The sequence below is a fragment of the Mustela nigripes genome, chromosome 13 (genome assembly GCF_022355385.1).
Source record: "Mustela nigripes isolate SB6536 chromosome 13, MUSNIG.SB6536, whole genome shotgun sequence".
Classification (NCBI taxonomy): Eukaryota; Metazoa; Chordata; class Mammalia; order Carnivora; family Mustelidae; genus Mustela; species Mustela nigripes.
Genome location: NC_081569.1, coordinates 61,447,951 through 61,466,504, shown reverse-complemented (window position 1 = coordinate 61,466,504; position 18,554 = coordinate 61,447,951). Strand labels below are relative to the sequence as shown.

Sequence of the window (18,554 nt, the reverse complement as noted above, 5' to 3'; positions counted from 1 at the left end):
ACCTCGGACTTCCTAGAAATACAAATGTGTTGGCCCCTGTCCAGGCCCACTCAGTCAGAAACTCTGGGGTGTAACAAGTTCTCCAGGTGATTCTGAAGAGCCTGAGAGCTCCCCCCCACCCCCGCATCGAAACCAAAATATGACTTCCCCATCATCATTTAGAGCTGGGGCCCTGGACTACCTTGAATCCAACATCAGCCTCAGTTGATATTCCTGAGATTGCTGACTCAGGCCAGGTATGTGGCTCTAACGGTAAGGGGAATAGTGTCTGTCGCCTCTTAGCGACCCATTGCCAGCTCCGCCCAGAAGCCCAGAGGTGCTCACCTGTTAAAGAGCTTCTTTCCAGGGGGTTGTGGTTGCTGTTGCGTGAGTAACAGCTCTGGTATCCTCTCTCATTTGTATATCTGGGCTACAGCTGGCTACAGTTGGGCAACTGATCAGGTTGCTGTTCGAGCAGAGTTGTGCTGAGCTCATGGGAAGAGCTCAGTGTATTTGTATGAACCATATATCTTCAGACTGGGCCATGAGGAGGTGTTGCTGTCATCATCTCCAGGCTAAATTCTGAACTCAAATGATACAGGAGTCTTCACTAAATGAAAGGACACCAAGGACTTCTAATTTACAAGTATACTCTTTCAATGAACAGAGATGGGAGTACATAAATAGGGTGTTAAATATACAAAAAAAAATTAACCAGAAAAATACACTTAAAGGCAATTTAAAAAGCCTTCAGTTTTACATAAGTAACAATCTGAGGTAAAAGAAAAAGAAAATCCTGCGAACACTTCTAAAGAAATCTCTGCACTGTACCATACAGGAACCTTTTCACCACATCTTTTCCAGCCCCATATGGTTGCCCTCTTCCACCAAAGACTCTGGGCACCAGAATGGAAGGTGGGACTCTCTCCCACCCCAACCACATGGCAAACTCAAAGCTCAAGTTCAGCCAGGCTGAGGTACAAGAAAACCAAGCCCATTCCCAGCCCCTCCTAGAATAGCCCATCCTACCCCAGTAGCAGGATGCCCAAGAGACCACTGAAGGCTGGCACCAAGGCCCTGAGGGAGGTGAGGAATGGAACTGAGTTTCCTCCTAACAAGTCATGTACTTCCTCTAGGAGTTCTAGTATCTTCTCTCCAGTCTTCAAAAAGCAACTTTTCAGCTTTTTAAAATTCCTCTTGTGTGGATAGCAGCCAACAACTAGCTGCTCATCCCTACCCCTCCTCAAAGACCTAGATTCCCCTTCATGACTCCAAATCTGTCCAACCTGCTTCTACAGTGGTCTTCCCATTTGAGCTCTGGAGTGATGGCTCCAAGACTGAGCATTGCTCAATACTTTGAATGAGGCAAAGACCCAAATGTCCTCTCCTGTGAGGGAAAGGAAAGGGGGGAAAATACAAAAATTAATAATAAGGCATTTTGTAAAAAACCAAAGGAGAAACAATTCTGAAACACTGTTGTGGTTTGTGCAGCTGTTTTTTTAAACCCTTTTTCTGGTTTGCTATTTTCTAACACTCCATCCCGCAGTGGAGTTGAACACTGGAGGCAGATTCCGAGCAGTCCTGGCCAATGGCTGCTTGCTTCCCTCCCTGCCCGAGGGCTGGGCCAGAGCCAGGAAGCATGGTGCCAGAGACCCGCCCTTCCCCAGTTCTGCTGGCTGCGTCCAATCCTGGTCTTCAAGCAACTTGTCTGCCGCCGGGTCCCAGGGGCAGGAAAGAAAGGTAAGGAGTCCAAAACAGTGAGTTGAGCTTCATTCACTCTGGCCAGCCAGGGCCAAAAGCTCAGGTCCCCTCGCTCTGCAGAGGCCCCAGCTGTGACCCAAGTACTGTTGGGGCTTTTGCTGGCCACTCTGAGTGCTATCTGCTTGGTCAGCCACAGCTGGTAGCCTTGCCTCTCCTTGCATTCCAGGACAGAGTGATGAGAGCCACCCTAGTGTCACTGGCGCATCCTGGGCCTGCGGCTCTGCAGCACCATCTTGACGGTATGATGCTAACTACCAAGGAAGGAAGCCAGTCTGGCTATCACCAGCGGCTGCTGTTTGATGAAGGAGCTCAGGAGCTGATGGGGAAAGCCTGGTGCGCCAAGTTCTACCTGAAATTAAGCAGAGAGGAGAGTTAAAGGTGTGAACAGATGCAGATGTTCCATTCCTGACCGGCACAAGGAGCCACCCGGGGCTGTCGTGATGGGAAAATCTCCGACTGCCTGCAGTTCCAGAGTTTACAGGCCTCTGTGCTCTGCTATTCAGATCTTGGCATGGGCTTCCCCTCCCGCTACTGAAGGTCATGGTGGGGAACTGGGAGTAGAGAGGAAAGAAACAGCCCAGGTCATGCTCACTCTGCTCTGCTGAGGCTGCTGCTCCTCCCTTGCCACGACTATTTCCTGAGGACACTGGCAACAGAGAGGCTGAAGGCTGCTGAGCTTTTTGGTGACTGAGCAACTTTGCCCCCTCCTGCCTTAATTCCCCAGAGACCACCCCCTTACTGTGACCCAAGAAGCCCACATCTCTGGCCCTTGGGACATAGGGCCTGGGCACTGAAGGGTGACAAGCAGCTAAAGAGCAAACTCCCATGGGGTGCCAGGGTCAAACCAAGGCATTCCACGTAGCCAGCCACGCAGGGAGGATCACCTGGGCCAAGTAGATGACTCTGGTGATCTCCTTTCCTTCCACAGTGACAGGCTGTAGAACCCAGGCACTAGGCAGGATCTCCCCTCGGACCATCTCCCTCCTGGGTCTCGGCATGGATGTGTCATAAACAGACTGAGCTGCCATGACAGACAGGTGCCCCTGGGGACAGAGAGTGACAAGGGTCAGACAGGGACAGGCTCCAGTGAAGCCAGCCTCTAAGCTATCGTCATGCCTGCCCAAACTTCCTTTGTTCAGAGGTCCTGATGCCCACGATGACGGCCTCTCACAGCACCCCAGCCCAAGTTCTGCCCATAATATCTTTACCATCAGCAAGACAGGCACTTCTTTGGCTTCCACGCAGACGCAGCAGAAATCCCGGGGCTGCTTCAGGCCACACAGGGTGGTATTGCACACCAAGTATACTGGAGGGTCAGGAATGCAGAGAGTCAGGAGGTGTGTGTACCGACTTCCCAGCCCAGAAGCACCCCCGATATCCCATCGTTCTGCAGCCTGAGTGATCCAAAGGTCATCTGAGCATCTGGCCTCCCAAGAGGGCTGCCTCCAGCCCTGCTCCCTCTGTCCCTGGCCACAGCCCACGGGAAGCCTTCCCCAGGCTCACCCAGGTTGATGCTGTTGGTCACACGCTGATGCAGCCTTGCTGTCTGGATGGGCTTGTGGTACAGCGGCCACAGGGTCGGATCACTCACAGCTGCCCACACATGAGACAGTGGCTGGGACACCACGCTTGCCCCCAGGAAGCCATGCCGAGTAGAAGAAAACATCTTGTAGTAAAGCTGGACCTCCTGCTCCTCACCCTGATAGCTGGGGAACACCAAGGGTAAGGAAGAGGAAGAAGAGGTAAAAACTGGGCTCCAGGGTCAGAGAGTCGCAGCTTGGGGAGAGGGACTCAAGGAAGCCAGGGCAGAGAAGGGAAAAGAGAGAGGACCAAAAGGACAGCCAGCAGGCTAGGACAAGATGCTGGGCAAAGGCACTTACTTCCAGCCAGCTGCTGCCTGGCCGCTGAAAAGGTTGTGCAGATTATCTGAGCAAGCAGCCATCACCTGGAGACACAGCGATCACACCCACATTAGCAGGCATAGGACAAACCGGACCCTTGGATTAGCCAGTCACTCCAGCCAGCATGCACCCAATACCCCTTCTGTCAAGGAGAGCCACTAGCAGCCATGCGGCCCTCAAGTGCCCTGCTCTTTCCCTCTTTTCCCTTCCTCCCCACCCAGCACAGGTCTGATAAAGGAACCACGGGGAAAAGTGGAACAGTTCCTCACATCAGCAACAGAGAGGTCTATGATGTGCTTGGCCAAGTCCTGATAGGAGGAGGAGAAGCAGGTCCCCAGGCTGGAGAGGCTGGATGGAGAACAGCAGCAGCTGCCCAGGGAGGTTCTGTGGCCTACGATGAATGGGCAGAGGCTGTGAGACAGCATGATTATCCAGGCATCAGAGCAGCAACAGCCTCCTGAGGGACAGTGACTGGGGGCTGATAACCTCAGGCCAGTGACTCCCTAGGATCTAGGAGACCTCAGCCCCCAAAGTCCCCAAACCAGGCAGTTCCAGAGTTTACAGGCCTCTGTGCTCTGGGCAGGTAGCTGTGTGCCCTCAGCCCCCTCCACTCACTGTAAGCTAAGGTCTTCCAGGTGGACCCAGCCAGACTCAGGTGACTGTTCCTCACTGTGGAACTGCCCCGAACATCCCCTATCCAGGAGTCACTGGAATCAGGCAAGTTTATGTCCCCCTGCAAAAAAGAAAATGCTCAGGATCAGAGCAAAGGCAGATAAAGAGAAAAGCAGAGCACCAGAAAGCCCATGCAGAATTATCTCCTCCAACTCTGAACTGTGCCAACAGTTTCCAACATAAAGGCTCAATCGTAAAAGATCTTCCCCGCTGGGATTACAGAAGGCTGGATGCCCCCCCCCCCCAAGAAGTTGAGAGCAATAGAAACCTGTCCCTGGATGATCTCCCCTTATGCTTCAAGCCATAGGCTCAAAGATGGCTTGTAGGAGAGTTCCCAAAAGGAACCAGAACAGACGCGGAGCTCAGAAGACCCAGCAGAGAGCATCAGTGGGTGTGGGAGTGGGAGGGCTTTCTACCATTGTGGCCATGGCTAGAGCTGGGATCAGTGGGATAGCAAACAAAGCCCAAGCAGAAAGCAGGAGAGGGGGAGGAAAAGCAATGGGCTATGAGAAGCCTGACCCTGGTGCCTCCACACGCGCTCCACCCCGCCCCGCCACGCCCCATATGGCGGCTAAACCAAAGGTCCTAATTTGGAACCAGATGGGGATGATCCTCTGGATCTGCAATATGTTCCTTCCACCTTTATCTCAGCCAGCAACTCAAGGACATGACCTTGACTCCTGCTGGACCTAACAGGCATCATCCATCTAGAGGCACCAACCTCTATCATCAGTTCTTAACCTGTTGCTACTCTAAGACAAGAAGAGGTGAACACAGACAGTTCCACCTCCATCCTTGCCTCCATTCCTCCTGCTGCAACATTACAAGTGGTCTCTCCTACTTTAGGCGGGTCCCTCTGTCTCAGACTGAGGTCTTGTGCCCTCTTCTTGGGAACTTTCCACTGCTGATCGTCTCCTCCTTCACCTGTTGCCTCTGCCTCACCCGCTTCGCTGAATGCTTCCTATAAGCATTTAAGTATGCAAACCCATTAAAAACCTTCCTCACAGGGGTCTTTGCTCTCCCACCCACAGATACACTTCTTGAAACAACTGTCACCATTTGCCATCTCCCACCTTTCACTCCCTTCTGAACCCGCTTAAACCTAGCACCTGCCTCATCACTCCGCCAAACAGTAAATCACCCAGGTCCCTGTGACGTCCATGTGGCTAGATCTGATCCACAGTTCCAGGCCCCATCTTACTCAGAGTTCTCTCAGGAAGTTCTCTCAGAGAACTTCCACTCAGCCAGCCTCTCCCTTCCACTTGAGATACTCCATTCCGGAGTGCCCTGGCTCCTTCCTGGCTCCCTATCTCTGCGGTGCTCCTTCCCAATTTCCTGGGTTGGCTCACCCTCCACAAAGAAAAACTGATACTCTAGGATTCTTTCAAGACTCAGGCGTAGGCCCTCTTTTCTCCCTCAATAATATACTCCTGGGGAATTCTGTCTTCTCCCACTGCTACGCTGATGACTTCAAAAAATAAATACCTATGGACCAATAAATGGATCAATAAACATTGATCCATGGATCAATAAATATTGCTGAGTCAACTGGGTGCCATGTGAAAAAAAGATTATAGCAGAGACCCATTTCATACATCATGCCAATACATACTCTTCAGGATTTGTGGCTCAAAAATATATGGAGTGGAGGAAAACTATTATTACTACAGAACAATAAAAATTAAAAAAATTATCTCATAGTGGGGCTATGCCTTCCTAAACGGCATGAAACTAAACAGAAGCCATGAAACTAAAGACTGACGAACACTAGGCAACATAAAATTAACATTTTCCTAGTAGTAATAAATGTCATTAACAAAATAAAAACAAACACACGACTCATCTAGGAAAAAACCCACTGGTATCTCATATGACACAAACGGGTAATTTCCTTTATATAACAAGGGCCTCCAAAACCAAAAAGACTAATGGCGGGGTGGAGAGGGGGACATAATCCAGTAGCCCCGAGAACAAAGACAAAGGGTCTGAAGTACCTTACAAGGCATGCGATCTCTGACACAAGGGCAGAACCAAACTGCAAGCCAAGACTAAAATGAAGGGTGTATTCTATGCCTCTCACCCTGGCAAAGACTGAAGAAAATAACCTTTAGCACAGTGGGCAGGTATTACTTAGGAGTGTAAACTGGCATACTGTGGAAATATTTACCATGTATTTTATTTATTTTTTTTTAAAGATTTTTTATTTGTTTATTTGACAGACAGAGATTACAAGTAGACAGAGAGGCAGGCAGAGAGAGAGAGAGAGGGAAGCAGGCTCCCTGCTGAGCAGAGAGCCCGATGCGGGACTCGATCCCAGGACCCTGGGATCATGACCTGAGCCGAAGGCAGCGGCTTAACCCACTGAGCCACCCAGGCGCCCTTACCATGTATTTTAAATTAAAAATGTACATATCCTTTGACCTAGCAAAGAACAGATGTTCTTTCATGTAAGTATAAAAGCAATAAACACTTTCAAATATGAACTCAGAGACCCTAGAGAAGGTGCTCGTGAGCCTTTCTGAAGAAATTACGGGGGAGGGATTGCCATGGTGGACTACAGAATGCTGGGCTAATCACTAGAGGTGAGCAGAGTCCATTTAATCTAGTGTAAGAACATCTCTATGCATGCTAACATTATAAACAATGTAGAAATACTGTAAAAAAAAAAAAAAGACAAGGTGGAAATACACTGGTTTCCCCATGTTTTATCACCAGGGTGAAAAGAAAACTGCTAAATCTAGTAATAAAGATTATATAAAGATACAAAAGTGATTGTGAAAAGAATTTTTTTCAAAACTTCCAGACTATCAGAAAAAAGACACACATATTCACCCTCAATGCAGAGAACATATAAACCACACGATAATAAAAAAAAATTTTTTAGATGTCCATGGGAATATTCATAACAAAAAAAACCTCAACAAATTAAAAAAAATAGAAATCACATTTGTCTGAAATCATACATACTCAAACACACAACAAAAATGCTTAGCAAAATCAGAAAACACAGGAGCCTTTCTACCAAAAGTTTTTAAAAACTCTTAACAGCTGGGGTGCCTGGGTGGCTCAGTGGGTTAAGCCTCTGCCTTCAGCTCAGGTCATGGTCTCAGGGTCCTGGGATCGGGCTCTGCATCCATCGGGCTCTCTGCTCAAGCAGGGAGCCTGCTTCCCCCCCCCCCCCCCCCCCCCCCCCCCCCTCTCCCTCGCTGGGATCTCTCTCTCAAAAAAAAAAAAAAAAAATCCTAAAAAAAAAAAAAAAAAAACCACCACAAACCTCTTAACAACAACTGGATCAAGGAAGAATTACAAACTGAAATTGCAAAATTATTTAAAAATCGATAAAAATAATTTATGGGATATAACTAAAGCAGGGCTTGAATAGAAATTATTAGCTTTAAATATTCACAATGAAAAAATGATAAATGAATGCTATAACAATTATACACCAATAAATTAGATAACTTAGATGAAATGGACAAATCACTAGAAAGACAGGAACTACCAAACCTGACTCAAGAAGAAATAGAATATTTGAACATTTTTTTTTTTTAAAGATTTTATTTATTTATTCGACAGAGGGAGATCACAAGTAGGCAGAGAGGAAGGCAGAGAGAGAGGAGGAAGCAGGCTCCCTGCCGAGCAGAGAGCCCGATGCGGGACTCGATCCCAGGACCCTGAGATCATGACCTGAGCCGAAGGCAACGGCTTAACCCACTGAGCCACCCAGGCGCCCCGAATATTTGAACATTTAATGAGATACTAAATTAGTAAACAAAAAAATTCCCATAAAGAAAATTTCACAAGATCAGCTTCATTAGCTTCAAATCTACCAAACATTTAAAGAATTAACACCAATGCTTCACAAATCCTTCCCAAAAACAGAAGAGGGTATACTTCATAAGTCATTCTGTAAGTCCCTGACACAAAACCAAAGACATCAGAGGTAAATTACAGATAAATATCCCTTTTGCATAGAGACACAAAATTGCCAACAAAAATTAGGAGACTGAATCTAGCATCACAGAAAGAGAAATATACACATGACCAAGTATACAACATTCCTGGGATATAGTTAGTTCAACATACAAAAATCAATCATGCAATACAACATGTTAATAAAGGAAAAGATCCATACTATCATCCCAATAGATGCAGAAAAAGCATCTGACTAAATTCAACACCTTTTTGTGATAAAAATATTAAACAAGGCACCTGGGTGGCTCAGTGGGTTAAAGCCTCTGCCTTCGGCTCAGGTCATGGTCTCAGGGTCCTGGGATCAAGTCCCATATCAGGCTGTCTGCTCAGCGGGGAGCCTGCTTCCCACCCCCCCTACCCCCTGCCTGCTTCTGTTCTGCCTATCTGTAATTTCTGTCAAATAAATAAAATCTTTACCAAAAAAAAAAAAAAAAACCACTCAACAAACTAGGACTGGAAAGGAATTACCTCTACCTGATAAAGATTATCCACAAAATACACACAGTTAACAACATACTTAATGGTGAAAGGCTGGATGGTTTTCTCCTAAAGTCAGAAACAAGGATGTATGCTCTCAGAGCATTTCTATTCAGCATTGAACTGGAGATTCTACTGAGGCAATTGGGCAAGAAAAAAACAACAAAGGCAGATGCTATGAGCTGGTACAGAATAACCTAAGGAATCTGCTAGAAAACTATTAGAACTAGTTCAGCAAGTGTACAGGAGACAAGATGAATATACAAAAATCAACTGTATTTCTGTAGAGTAGCAATGAACAAACTGAAAATGAAATTAAGAAAAAAAAAATTTAAGAAATAAATGCCTGGATGGCTTATTTGCCTAAGTGTCCAACTGCTGATTTTGGCTCTGGTCATGATCTCAGAGTCCTGAGATGGAGCCCTGCATTGGGCTCGAGCTCAGTGGGGAGTCTGCTGGGGACTCTGTTCCTCCCATCCCTCCCTCCCTTTCTCCTTCCCTTTCCCTCTCTCTCAAATACATAAATAAATCTTTTTTGAAATTCCATTTATAATAGCATCAAGGGAATAAAATGCTTAAGAATAAATTTAACAAAAAGAATTCAAAACTCCTACTCTGAAAACTATAAAACACTGCCAAAAGCAAAGACCCGAATAGAAGGAAAGCTAGGCCGTGTTCATGGATCAAAAGACATTACTGTTAAGGTGTTTAATATATCCCAAATTGACATACAGAATCAGTGCAATCCAAACCCAAATCTCACCTGACTTCTTTGCAGAAATTGATAAGCTGATTCCTAAAATTCACATGAAAATTCAAGGAACACAGAATAGCCAAACAATCTTGCAAAGGAACCAAGTTGCACACTTTCTGACCTCAAACTTTACTACAAAGTTACAGTAATCAAGACAGTGGAACTGGCCTAAGAACAGACATATAATTCAATGGGATAAAATTCAGAGTCCAGAAATAAATCCCTACACTGATGGTCAGTTTATCTTCAACAAGGGTGCCAAGACAATTCAATGAGTAAACAATAGTTGTTTGAACAAATGGTTCTGGGACAGCTAGATATTCACATGCAAAAGAATGAAATTTGACCCCTAATGTTGGCTCAATATATACAAATCTTAATTGAAAATGGATCCAAAACCTAAATGTAGAAACTAAAACTATACAACTATTAAAAGAAAATACAGGCATATTGTGGAAATATTGCAGGTCTGGCTCCAGACCACCGGAATAAAGTAAATAAAATTGATTTTAGTTTGTTTCCCAGTGCATAAAAAAGTGATGTTTACACTATGCTGTAGTCTACTAAGTGTGCATTATCATTATGTCTAAAAATATATACGTAAACCTTAATTAAAAAATACTTTACTGCTTAAAAATGCTAACCATCATTGGAGCTTTCAGTGAGTCATAATCACTGACTACAGATCACCATAAAAAATATAATAATAATGAAAAAGTTGGCAATATGAACAAATGCAGTTAGAAAAATAGCACTGAGAGACTTGCTTAATGCAGGACTGCCACAAGCTTTCAATTTGTAAAAAACACATTATTTGTGAAGCACAATAAAATGAGGCATGTATGCCTATATAGGCATAATCTTTGTAACCTTGGGCTGGGCAACAATTACTTAGATATGAAACCAAAAGCATAGGAAATAAAAGAATAAGTAGATAAAATGAGCATCATCAAAATATGTGTGCTTCAAAGGACATTACCAGAAAGTGCAAAGACAATACACAGAATGGGATATAATTTTTACAAATCATGTAATTGATAAGGGACTGGTACTAAAATATATAAAGAATTCTTAAACTTAACAAAAAGAGAACCCAGTTATAAAATGGACAAAAGATCTTAATAGACATTTATCCAAAGAAAACATACAATTGGCTAGTAAGCACATGGAAAGATGCTCAAAGCCTTTAAACATCAGGATAATGCAAATCAAAACCACAATGAGGTGCCCTATCACATCCACTAGGATTACTCTAAATAAAGAGAAAGGTCAGATTTCCTCTGGCCAGTTTCCGACAACCTGTTTCGTGACCTCATCCAGTAGAAGGCTATTTTATTTTTACAACTGCTCAAGTATTGACATACAAGATGAAGCAAGATGCCACAAGAAATGCTGCCTACACTGTGGATTGTGAAGATTATGTGCATGTGGTAGAATTTAATCCCTTTGACAGTGGGGATCCAGGAAACCTAATTGCATATGGTGGCGGTAATTATGTGGTGGTTGGCATATGTACATTTCAGGAGGAAGAAGCAGACGTTGAAGGAATTCAATATAAAACACTACGAACATTTCAGCATGGAGTCAGGGTCGATGGCATAGCGTGGAGCCCAGAAACTAGACTTGATTCATTGCCTCCAGTAATCAAATTTTGTACTTCAGCTGCTGATATGAAAATAAGATTATTTACTTCAGATCTTCAAGATAAAAATGAGTATAAGGTTTTAGAGGGCCATTCAGATTTCATTAATGGTTTGGTGTTTGATCCCAAAGAAGGTCAAGAAATTGCAAGTGTGAGTGATGATCATACCTGCAGGATTTGGAACTTGGAAGGAATGCAGACAGCTCATTTTGTTCTTCATTCCCCTGGAATGAGTGTGTGCTGGCATCCTGAGGAAAGTTTTAAGCTGATGGTTGCAGAGAAGAATGGAACAATCTGGTTTTATGATCTTTTGACTCAACAGGCTATTTTATCTCTTGAATCAGAACAGATGCCATTAATGTCAGCCCATTGGTGCTTAAAAAATACCTTCAAAGTTGGAGCTGTTGCAGGAAATGATTGGTTAATTTGGGATATTACTCAATCCAGTTATCCTCAAGATAAGAGACCTGTCCACATGGATCAAGCCTGTTAATTCAGGTGGTCCACAATTAATGAGAACTTGTTTGCAACCACTGGTTATCCTGGCAAAATTGCAAGCCAGTTTCAAATTCATCATTTAGGACACCCTCAGCCTGTCCTCATTGGTTCTGTAGCCGTCGGATCTGGCCTTTCCTGGCAAAGAACACTCCCACTGTGTGCAATTGGAGGAGACCACAAGCTGTTGTTTTGGGTGACTGAAATGTAAAACAAATTTTCTGTGTCCCTTAGATCCATAAACTTTGTATTTTTAATACATATTTTGGAGAATTTCTTATTTTTGTATCAAATACACTGTAAACTCTAGAAGTGTCCCAATTGTTGTTTCTGTTAAATAAAATATTAATGGTTTGAAAAGTAAAAAAATAAAAATAAAAAAAAATAAAGAGAAAGGTGTTGGCTGGGATGTGGAGAAATGCAATGCTCATATACTGCTGGTGGGACTTTAGAATAGTGTAGCTTCTGTGAAAAATAGTTTGGTAGTTGTTAAAAACGTTGAAACACGCAGTTACTCTATGACCCATTAACTCAACTCCTAGGCATATACCCCCAAATCATGAAAAACTATGTCCATACAAAACCTTTTTCCTTTTCAAGATATTGGTCAGAGAGAGAGAGATCGTGTGGGTGCATGCAGGTGCATGAGCAGGGGAGGGAGCAGGCAGTGGGAGAAGCAGGCTCGCTGCTGAGCAGGAAGCCTGGCAGCACGATCCCAGGACCCTGGCTGGGATCATGACCTGAGCAGAAGGTAGATGCTTAACTGACTGAGCCACCCATGCACCCCCCAAAACTTTTTTTTTAAGTCAATAAGTCTTTATTTAAGGAATTTTACATGTGATTCCTCCTAGTGCCAATCACCATAGTTCCTCCAAAGTCAGAATCATAATCTTCAAAACAGCCCCTTTAAAAAACACTTTTGTTCAATCCACAGTTGTTGCTGCGAGTCCGGAGTTCCTTCAATTGGGCTTCTTTGACCTCCACTTGAATATGGACATACTTCAAAAATCCCCCACCTGTATTTTGAGATCCAATTTCTCTACAGCCATGTTCAGGGTCAGTGTAGATGGATCTGCGTGGTTCTCAATTTCAGACACCCTCTAAACATGAATGAGTTCAAACGCTATTCACTCCTAAACTATCACACCCTAGAATTGCACAGATTGTTGGGATACACCCATACCCAAGATTTTAAAAATCTATTAGGTCTTTCACATAGTTTTACAGCAGAGAGACGTCTTGCAGTTCTTTCCCACAGACCTAAAACACAGTTCCCACACCAAACCTTAATGTGAATGTTCATTATTAGAATAGCATTATTCAGCATTATTCAGAATAGGCAAAAAGTAAAAACAATCTAAATGTCCATCAACTGGGGCGCCTGGGTGGCTCAGTGGGTTAAGCCACTGCCTTCAGCTCAGGTCGTGATCTCAGGGTCTGGGATCGAGCCCCGCATCGGGCTCTATGCTCAGCAGGGAGCCTGCTTCCTCCTCTCTCTCTCTCTCTCTGCCTGCCTCTCTGCCTGTGTGTGCTCTCTCTCTGTCAAATAAATAAATAAAATCTTTAAAAAAATAAATAAATAAAAAATAAATGTCCATCAACTGATGAATGAGTAAAATGTGACCTATTCACACAATGTGTTATTATTGATTATACTGGAATGATAGTCTGATACATGCTACAATGCATAAGAACCCTGGTGGGTTGAGTTACTGTCTTCCAAAAGTCCTAACCACTCTTTGTGAGTGTGACCCTGTTTGGATTACACTGGATGTAATCAAGTTATAATGAGGTCATACAGGATTAGAGTGGGCCCCAAATCCAATGACTCGTGTCCTCTAAGAAAAGCAGTGAAGACAACCGAGACAACAAGAGAATGCCATTTAAGGGCAGGGGCAGAGGTAGGAGTGTACAGTTGTAAGGCAAGGATTGCCTGCAGCGGCCAGAACCCCAGAGAAAGCATAAAACAGAATTTTCCCCACAGCTTTCAAAGGAAGCATGGCCATGTCGATGCCATCATTTCAGACTCCTAGCCTTAAGAACTCCAAGAAAATAAATTTCTGTTGTTTTAAGCCACCATGTTTATGGTAATTTGTTACAGAAACTGTAGGAAATTAACACAACCCTGAAAACATTGTGCGAAGTGAAAGAAGCCAGTCACAAGGGACCAAAATGTCCAGAACAAGCAAATCCATAGAGATGGAAAGCAGTGCTTACCTAGGGCTAGGGATGATGAGTTTGGGGAGTGATGACTAATGGCCACGGGGATTCTTTCTAAGGTAATGAGAATATTCTGAAACTGATTGTAGTGATGGATACATAACTCTGTGAATGTACTAAAAGACAATGAATTACAACAACAACAAAAAATAAATGAATTAAAGTGCTCAAAAAAAGGAGAGAGAGAAGGGCACAAGACTCAATGTGAAAGAACTACAAATAAGGAAAGCTGGAACAACCTGAGAAATGAAATAAATAATAATATTAGAGGGGCGCCTGGGTGGCTCAGCTGTTAAGCATCTAACTTCAGCCAGGTCACGATCCCATGGTCCTAGGATCAAACCCCATGTCGGTCTCCCTGCTCAGCAGAGAGCTTCCTTCTCCCTCTGACCCTCCCCCTGCTTGTGCTTGCTCGCTCTGTCAGATAAATAAAGCCTTTTTAAAAATGCTACTATTAGATTATAACCCACAGAATAAAATATATATGAGTCAAAAACTGAACAACTTAAATAACTGAATAAATACTAGAAGAATACTTCCTTACAGAAAAATTCTAATTAATAAATGAAGAAGAGGGGCACCTGGGTGGCTCAGTGGGTTGAGCCTCTGCCTTCGGCTCGGGTCATGATCTCAGGGTTCTGAGATTGAGCCCCACATCGGGCTCTCTGCTCAGCAGGGAGTCTGCTTCCCCCTCTCTCTCTGCCTGCCTCTCTGCCTACTTGTGATCTCTCTCTCTGTTAAATAAATAAAATCTTTAAAAAAATAAATAAATAAATGTAGAAGAAATGAGGGAAATACAAAATTGCCATTAAAACAATTACCATTTTAATTGCCATTAAAACACCTGGATGGCTCAGTTGGTTAAGCCTCTGCCTTCAGCACAGGTCATGATATCAGGTTCCTGAAATCGAGCCCTACATTGGGCTCTCTGCTCAGTGGGGGCCTGCTTTCTGCCTGCCTCTTTGCCTACTTGTGATCTCTCTCTGTCAAATAAAAAATTAAATCTTAAAAGAAAACAACAGTAATAATTTTTTTCAAACAAAATACCCTGATGAATGCTCAAATTAGTAGGCAAAAGCTTGAGGAAAAGCAGGATACTTGCATAGTTTAAAAGTATCTCTGCCAAGATGGGATTGGGAGGGAGACCAATCATAAGTGACTCTTAATCACACAAAACAAACTGAGGGTTGCTGGGGAGAGGAGGGTTGGGTAAGGGGACTGGGGTTATGGACATTGGGGAGGGTATGTGCTATGGTGAGTGCTATGAAGTATGTAAACCTGGCGATTCACAGACCTGTACCCCCCCTGGGGATAAAAATACATTATATGTTTATTTTATAAATAAATAAATTTAAATTTAAAAAAAAGTATCTCTGCCAAATGTTTACTAATTATAAAGAGAAAAATAGCAACTTTGAGTAGACAGCTCCTAGACATCACTGTAACCTCAAGGTTAACACCACCAACAGGACATATTGACATCAAGCACCCTCTGCTATAATGTACTAAGGATAAGGCATTTGCAGGAGACAGTCTTACACAACAGTATCATCTGTCATTGGTCTAAAACTCTAAGGGATGTCCTGTGTTTTTCTTTGCTTTATCTAGCAACCCCAAATGAGAAGGGCACATCGTTACTGTGGTATTCTTGCCAAAATGCATAACTTCAATCTAATCATGAGAAGATAGCAAACACATTCCACAAAACTACTGACCACAAGACAAGACTTAGAAATTATCACAAGAAAAATGAATTAATTTTTTTAAAGCAGAAATTAACAAATTAGGATAAAAACTCCAAAAGAAATAAAAAAAATCTCAACCAGGGATTGGCACACTTTTTCTGCAAAGGTCTAGATAGTATTTGAGGCTTTGTGGACCATTTGAGTAGGTTTCATCTACTCAGAGTTCTGCTATTAGAACATAAACATAACCACAGACAACATGTAAATAAATAGGCAAGGCTATATTCCAGTAAAACTTCATTTACCAAAATCAGATCAGGCAGAGGGCCTGGTCTGGCCAAAGAGCCTTGTTTATCAACTCCTGATCTAATCAGACCACTTTCTTTTTTTCAGAGAGAGAGCATGCGTATACTGGGGCAGGGGCGGGGAAAAGCAGAGGGAGAAAGAATCTCAAGCAAGTTCCAAGCCCAGTGTGGAGTGGATCTCATAACCCTGCGATCATGAATGAAGGTCAAATCAAGAGTTGGACGGTTAACGAACTGAGACACCAGGTTCCCCATATCAACCACATTTTATCTATCCATTCTCCCAATGATGGACTCTCAAATGGTTTCCAACTCTTTATCACTTCAAACAATGCTTTAATAAATAATTTCATACATGTACCCTCATAAACTATGCAAGCATTGCTGGATCATAAGAACTTTATAAGTCTTATAAGATTCCTATTTCCCAAAAGTCCTGCCAACATCTGACTTTCTAATTTTTGACAATTTAATAGGTATAAAGTTTCATCACTTTTTAACTATTCTGGAACATTTTATTCCTAAAAAGAAATATAACACTGATAACAAAACCTGAAACTTATTACAAAAACATAAACTACAGGGGAAAAAGTCATAAATACTGATGCAAAATCCTGAAGACATGGCAAATAGACTCTGACACCACATTAAAATAATAGAGCATATGCACAAGTACACAATGTATTAGAGGATGATTCCAGACTGCAAGAATGGCTCAATATTATCCCATCAGATGATCATCTCCAAAGACTGAAATAACCATTCCATGTAAGAATGCTCTGTAAAATAGGAATAGATGGACACTTACTTAGTACTGCCAAAGAGATCTAGCTCAGCTCAAAAACTAGCACCCAGCTTACATAGGGAAACACTAGAAGCATTCCTAATAAAGCCTGGAAGAAGACAAGGATGGTCACTGTCATCACTATGATTTTATTTATGCTGGAAATACTAGGTAATGCACTTAGAAAAGAAAAAGAAAATACTGGTACAAAAATTAGAAAGGAAATGGGGAAGCCATCTCTACTTGCAGCTTATGTGGTTTCATGCCTAAAAAAAAAATCGAAAGCAGGGCTCTACAGTATGGTAGCCACTAGCCACATGTGGTTATTGAGCATGTGAAATGTGGCTTGTGTGACTTAAGAGCAAAAGCTATGATTCGATTTTAATTAAATTTAAAATAAGATAGCTTACCTATGATGGTGGCTACTGTATTAGTACAGATCTAGAGAACAGACCAAAAAACAATATGGACACACAAAATAAACATCAATGCCTTTCATACATACAAATAAACAACCATACAAAAGATACAAAGGCAAAACAACAGTAACAAAAATAACATAAAACACATACAGTTACAACAGTAACAACAAAAAATAAAACACTTAGGAATAAATCTGACAAGAAATTGTGAGACATGTCAAGGAAATTTTAAACACACAAAGATGGCTGGAACTTACTATGTCCTTGGTTAGGAAATTCTATTGCATAAGATGAGATTTCTCCCTAAATCTCAGTTTATAAATATAAATATAAATCAGTTTATAAATTTAACAAAGTCCCATTAAAAATATGAATGAGTTTTTATAAATGAACTAGTTAAGCTAATTTTAAATCTCATATAAAAAGTAAACAAGAAAAAATACTCTAGAAAAGGGCACCTGTGTGGCTCAGCCAGTTAAGTGTCTACCTTCAGTCCAGGTCATGGTCCCAGAGTCCGGGGACTAAGCCCCGCATCGGGCTCCCTGCTCAGTGGGGAGTCACTTCTCCCTCTCTCTCTGCCTGCTCCCCTCACTCGAGTTCTCTCTCACTCGCTCTGCTCTCTTTCAAGTACATAAATTTAAGGGGGAAAAGCTCAGAAAATGAAGAACCGGGAGTAAAACACATTATAAACCTTATATAAGAAAAGTTGGCATCCTAAGCTGGTAGAGATGAGCTGCCCAGAGGAACTATCAAATGTTAAAGGGACAACTTGATATCTATATATCTATATTTATCTATATCTATCTATCTATCTATATATATATATATATATATTCATTCAAAATTAACAAAGATTTATTTTATTTTTTTTAATCAAAGATTTAAACATGAAAAATAAAGCCATGTGATTTCCAGAAGAAATCACAGGAGCAATTCTTTGGAACTTTCAAATGAAGAATGTGTTTCTTCTTTTTTTTTTTTTAAGGTTTTATTAAATTTGGACTTTTATTCAGGAGGTCTCAAGTAGGGCTTGCAATTCTGCATTTCTTTTTTTTTTTTAATTTTTTATTTTTTATAAACATGTATTTTTATCCCCAGTGGTACAGGTCTGTGAATCACCACTCACCAAAGCACATACCCTCCCCAATGTCCATAACCCCACCCCCCTTCTCCCAACCCTCCTCCCCCCAGCAACCCTCAGTTTGTTTTGTAAGATTAAGAGTCACTTGGGGCGCCTGGGTGGCTCAGTGGGTTAAGCCACTGCCTTCGGCTCAGGTCATGATCTCGGGGTCCTGGGATCGGGTCCCGCATCAGGCTCTCTGCTCAGTGGGGAGCCTGCTTCCTCCTCTCTCTCTCTGCCTACCTCTCTGCCTACTTGTGATCTCTCTCTGTGTCAAATAAATAAATAAAATCTTTAAAAAAAAAAAAAAAGAGTCACTTATGGTTTGTCTCCCTCCCAATCCCATTTTGTTTCATTGATTC

General features: G+C 42.6%; 2 protein-coding genes across 2 annotated transcripts in view; one reads left to right on the top strand and one right to left on the bottom strand.

The window, feature by feature from the left end:
• Positions 1–612: 612 nt before the first annotated feature.
• Positions 613–18,554, bottom strand: part of STARD9 (StAR related lipid transfer domain containing 9) — a 125,433-nt gene continuing 107,491 nt past the window's right edge. The window contains exons 27-33 of the mRNA XM_059372630.1: positions 4,257–4,374; positions 3,911–4,032; positions 3,621–3,685; positions 3,244–3,446; positions 2,949–3,046; positions 2,625–2,783; positions 613–2,089 (exon numbers count right to left, since the gene is read on the bottom strand). Coding sequence (XP_059228613.1) covers positions 1,988–2,089; positions 2,625–2,783; positions 2,949–3,046; positions 3,244–3,446; positions 3,621–3,685; positions 3,911–4,032; positions 4,257–4,374 — 867 coding nt within the window. The 3' untranslated portion in view covers positions 613–1,987. The remainder of the gene's footprint in view (positions 2,090–2,624; positions 2,784–2,948; positions 3,047–3,243; positions 3,447–3,620; positions 3,686–3,910; positions 4,033–4,256; positions 4,375–18,554) is intronic.
• On the top strand, positions 10,796–12,019 carry LOC131998714 (nucleoporin Nup37-like). The gene is given in 1 exon segment (XM_059371190.1): positions 10,796–12,019. A coding segment is annotated over 1 exon segment (981 nt). The 5' UTR covers positions 10,796–10,886; the 3' UTR covers positions 11,868–12,019.